This window comes from Mycetomoellerius zeteki, unplaced genomic scaffold, assembly GCF_001594055.1.
Source record: "Mycetomoellerius zeteki isolate Tzet28-1 unplaced genomic scaffold, Tzet1.0 scaffold32, whole genome shotgun sequence".
In the NCBI taxonomy this organism is placed as follows: domain Eukaryota; kingdom Metazoa; phylum Arthropoda; class Insecta; order Hymenoptera; family Formicidae; genus Mycetomoellerius; species Mycetomoellerius zeteki.
In genome coordinates, this window is record NW_017257305.1 from 191,426 (window position 1) to 196,823 (window position 5,398).

General features: G+C 31.1%; 1 protein-coding gene across 1 annotated transcript in view; it reads left to right on the top strand.

The window, feature by feature from the left end:
- The window catches only part of LOC108724990 (zinc finger FYVE domain-containing protein 9), a 152,750-nt gene extending 152,055 nt beyond the window's left edge, over nucleotides 1-695 (top strand). The window contains exons 11-12 of the mRNA XM_018451735.1: nucleotides 162-323; nucleotides 432-695. Coding sequence (XP_018307237.1) covers nucleotides 162-323; nucleotides 432-587 — 318 coding nt within the window. The 3' untranslated portion in view covers nucleotides 588-695. The remainder of the gene's footprint in view (nucleotides 1-161; nucleotides 324-431) is intronic.
- Nucleotides 696-5,398: the final 4,703 nt, after the last annotated feature.

The window sequence follows — 5,398 nt, forward strand, 5'->3', positions numbered from 1 at the left end:
TTAAATCAAAATATATGTTTACATTTAGTAAATATTTCGTTAATACTATTGAAACAAATATTTATTAAAATTTAATAAAGTTTTTTTCAGTGTATAAATTAGATTAGTAAAATACATATGTATATATAAATTAGATTAATAAAATAATATTATTTTAAAAGTCAGATGATCACTCGAGTGCCGTGAATGATCCTGTAGATATAAATAAACTATCTGGCAGTATAGCAAAAGCGACATGTGCAGCGTTAGTTAAATTATTGGATCTTCTGGCAACAGCAGGTTTAACAAAGCTCGGTGTGCGGACAACGATTCATCCAGATAACGTAAATATGACTCTCTAATTCATATAATTCACTTTATTCCATTTAATTAAGATTATATTTAATATTAAATATATATATATACATACACAATCATATATATATATATAGGTGGGATATGAAGCTGGAAGTGAAGGTACAAAATTACCGCCAATATATATGAAAAGTTTAGACAATGAATTGATTCAAGTTTTACATAAAGCTGTGCAAAGCAGTCAGGATGCACATACCGTGCTTGAATTGATATTTTATGTGCTTGAGGATTAAAAGGGATATACAGTATTTCAATCGCTGATATCTTCATAATGACATTGAAAAAAATTTCATTGAACTGGGAAGATGTGCAATTGCTTTGAACATCGTGGTGCAGTGATTATATAATCTCTATTACTTTTTAATGTATACTTTGCTTCATATTTTAGGATATTATTTCCAATTTGACTATTAAAACTGTGAATAAAATATTGTTAATTTTATTACGAAACATTTAATGTGCATAGAAACATATTATAAATATAAACCAATAATCGAAAAGAAACAGTAATAGCGATATGCAATGACAGTAATTTTATTGATTCGAAAAAAATTTTAACTTACATTTTTTGCTTCTAAGATAATATTATATATGTATAATAAATGATAGTGTAATGCAAATATATGTATCATGAGTACGACAAAAATATCTTCTTTATATGTAGATGGAAAAGTTACGGTAATATTGACAATTAATAGTGAATATAATTAATATTATATTAATTCATATTATATTAATTAATATTGCATTGTGTGTGTGTGTGCGTGCGTGCGTGCGTGTGTGCGTGCGTGTGTGCGCGCGCGTGTGTATTTAAAGTTTCATTAGTTGCAGCAATATATTTGAGGAGCAGACTTTCGTTTTGTTCAAAATTTGTAATTTTCAGAAAACGAGAAAGAAACTACGCACCCAAGAAAATTGCGCTCTTTACAGAAAATAACAATGTGTCAATCAGTAAGATGTGAAATATTAAATAAAATTGCTAAACAATTGCTAAAAATATTAAACAAATGCATTTTGTTTGGCTTTAGTTAAGAAACATAATGTACTTCGAAATGTCTATGTCTTTTCGAAATGTCAGTCTTTTATATTGTAAATTAACGATGAAAAAAATGCCTTCTGAACATCTCAGAATAGCTTATAATGAGTCTTTCAACACTGAACACTACACTATCTCTAACTAAAAAATGAAATTTTGGACAAAACGCATTTTGAAAGTCTGCTCCTCATTTCTCGTTTACATCTCCTGAGTAATCGCCGTAGCCGTATTGAATCGTGACGTCATAAGCTAGAAATAATACATTGATTTTTGTTACATGCTGTTCATAAGTAAAGACAATTTGGATAAACAATTTACAATACGAATCTTATTAGATTATACATGTGAGAACATAACCAATAAGAAATAGGAGTTAAAGGTTCACAACGATCGAAGCTGGATAGAACGAAAGAATGAGATCGCTTTAAAACATTTGTAAAAATGGATCAAAGCTGTCCTTTCCTCCTGACAGTCAGTAAGTAGTAAAAGGCACCTGAAAATAGGCTGCGCGTTGAGTAAAATGCATTTCACGTCCTTTTTATCACTTTTTATAACTATTTACTGATTATCAGGGGAGACAAGAATAGTTTTGATCCATTTTTATAAGTGTTTTAAAGCGATCTCATCATTTCGTTTTATCCAAATGGTCTTTATTTATAAATAGTATGTAACAAAAATTAACGTCTCATTTTTCACTTATGTCACGATTTATAACCGCGGCGACCCAGGAGTCTTAATTTAGAACGAGTTTCAAATTTATGTATAAAAAAACGGTTAATTTTTTTAAAAAAAATTAACATTAGTAATTTATAATAAAAATTTATAACACACACACACACACACACCCAATACATCTCTTGTGGACAGGTAGAGCAAACTAAACTGAGTCGAAAAATCTTGTACCATTTTACAATTTTCGCATTTTTTTTCATTACCTAATGAGCAGAATGTCTAAAATCGATGCATAAAACAGCTTCAAAGTGATTTTTTTTTAAATAAAGTGCGAAAATTTGAGATATCTTACCAGACTCAAAATCACAAATATCTGCATAATTTGGATAAAATATTAAAACTAAGTGTACATTCTGTCAAGAAAGTACCGGGAATTTTCAATTAAAACAACATTTTCACATAGAATCATCAAAATTTATTGGGTCGCCTTCAAAATAGGCTCCATTTGCTCCAATACATCTATGCCAACGGCACTTCCAATCATCGAAACATTTTTTATAGGCGCTTTCCGGGATGGCCTTTAGCTCTCGCGCCGAATTTTGTTTTATGGCTTCAATCGACTCAAAACGGGTGCCACGAAGCGGCAATTTTAGTTTTGGGAAGAGGAAAAAGTCACAGGGGGCCAAATCCGGCGAATACGGTGGTTGCTGAAGCACGTTCGTTGAGTTTTTGGCGAGAAAGTCGAAAAACTTTAAACAAATTCTTTGCTCAACGTAATCACCCATAGTAAAAAATCGGCACGCACTACTGACATCGACTGACTTAACCAGCTGTTGCAAACACACTGGTTGACAGATCCCGCTCAAACTTGGCATAGTAATTAAGGACAGTGGTACCAACCTAGGAAAAAAAAAATTTTACCTGCCTCATTGCCCCGCCAGATTTAAATCGACAATTCCCGGTACTTTTTTGACAGAATGTATATTCGGATAAAATATATTAAAACTACGTGTACCACCTTGATCAAAAAGTTTCCGGAATTACCACCAGGTGATGCTCTGAGTCAGCTGAGTTGAGTTCTGTTTTTTTGGTTAGGTTGCCACATCTATCATTGACATTTCCACCAAATTTTATCGCTATAGCTTGACATTTGTAAAAGTTACGCCGTTTTGAGTACATTTACCTCTGCACGGTTTTTTAATAACCAAAAAAACAGAACTCAACTCAGCTGACTCAGAGCATCACCTGGTGGTAATTCCGGGAACTTTTTGATCATATATCTTAATGAAATATACAATAGTAAATCATATAAGAGCTGCATCTTCACAAAACGAAAACAAGATGACGTCATGTTTACTTTTCGATATTAAATTTATATGCAAGTTTATGCATGTAAATATCTTTCCCGAATGGTTGTTAATCTATTACTTTTTTGTATCATTACAATCGTAATTTTATAAACTATTATAATCTCGTTTTTTAAAGAAATCTATGGTAATATTTGTATGCAGTTAGTTAAAGAAGTACCTCCGATCCTTATCTGTTACTAAGTTATATGTTAAAAGTTACATTTTTAACATTTTTTTCTCATTTTATCGTAAACCTACCCTAGAATTTTGCACACGTCAAATTCGGTACTTCAAGTTCATTATATAAAGAAAATCACACTTCTATGATAACTCGAATTATTATGTAAATAATCACCTTTAGAATATTTTTTTAAGAGTTCTTTAACATAAAACTTTAAGATATTTTATAAAAACTGAAAATATTTTAAAGTTGTCTTACGTGTCGATTTTACTCGTTTATTCGGCAATCTTTAGAAATTAATATCTTGTTAACTGTTGCGAAAATTGTAAAATAATATAGGACTTTTGGCTCAGCTTAGTCTAATCTACCTGCCAATAAGCGGTGTGTCAAAAAGTTTGGGACATTTTGTATATTTTAGAAAATTCATGATAGACATTTATTCGCTATTGTAATCAGACTATTATAAGAATAATACGTAGAATGTTGTTTATTGCCAAAGACTTGTGCAGGTATTTATTATAATCTTTGTTAATATAAATAAATATTTATCCTTTCTCGATCGTTTTACAAAGTATAGTTATTTTATATGTAGAAATAATCTGCGATATTTTCATAAAAATTCTTTATGAACGTTGAGATTTTGACTGGCAAGTGATAATAATTATCGATAATTAGATTGCAGAAAAATTGCTACATAATGCAAATGTGTATTTGTAAATATTTTTTTCCCTTGATGTATTTCTCTACTAACAATATTTTATATAGCAAGTTTTTTTTTAGTATAAGATATCTTGTAACACGGTACTATAATATAATTATTATTATATTTATTCTTATATAAACCTGTTAGCTATATACATAGTATCTCGAAATTCGAGGATAATATTATCAGCGTAAAATTTCGTAAAAAAATTAAATGAGAGTGCAAGCCATTTTTTTCCATAAAGTAGTTTCTTACGTATAAACGTTTAAAGTTTGATTAATCATGAGCATTGATTATAAAGTCATTTGTCCGTGTGATGTACGTGAAATGATATTAGATACTAAACAAAATATTGGCTACGTTTACACCGTGCGCTTAGTCCGCGACCTATATGATAGGTGTTTTTGGCTACGTTTACACCGTACGACTGATAGCGACCTGACCTATATCGTGACTCAAAGTAGTCACCAACCGTTTACACCGAAAGGGACTTAAAAATTGATTGGGTCACATTTAGTCCACGCTGGTCCGAATTAGAGCCATTTATCGTATTTTGTACAAATTATTTCCATATACAGCATTGTACTCGCGAGTGCATTAGTGAGGAGGTTATCGCATTTCGATTCTAAGACATTCGATTACTCATATTTTTTTATTCGAAATGTCACATTTCATTACACGTCAATATATTACATATTTTCACAAATTTATTTTATTTAAAAAAAGAAATATTCTTTCTTGGATTCGACAATTGCGCAGGAGGCAGAAAGTAATGTTAATGGAATATGTGAGGATGTTTTCTATGGCTATCATTTTGGAAATGTATTTTAATATGATACACGTTGAAAAAAGGGAAGTTTAAACACGTTTAAAAAATCCGGCCTGACCTACAACAAGTCGGGTCAGGTATAGTAGTGTTTACAGCATGCGGCCTAAATAATGTGACCTAAATTAGGTCGAATTTGGGGTATAGGCTGCGGACTAAACGTATGGTGTAAACGTAGCCTTTGGCTACGGATTTCGTAAAATCGTCTACTAAAATCGTCTACTATGGCTACATTTACACCGTATGACTGATAGCGACCTGACCTATATCGTGACCC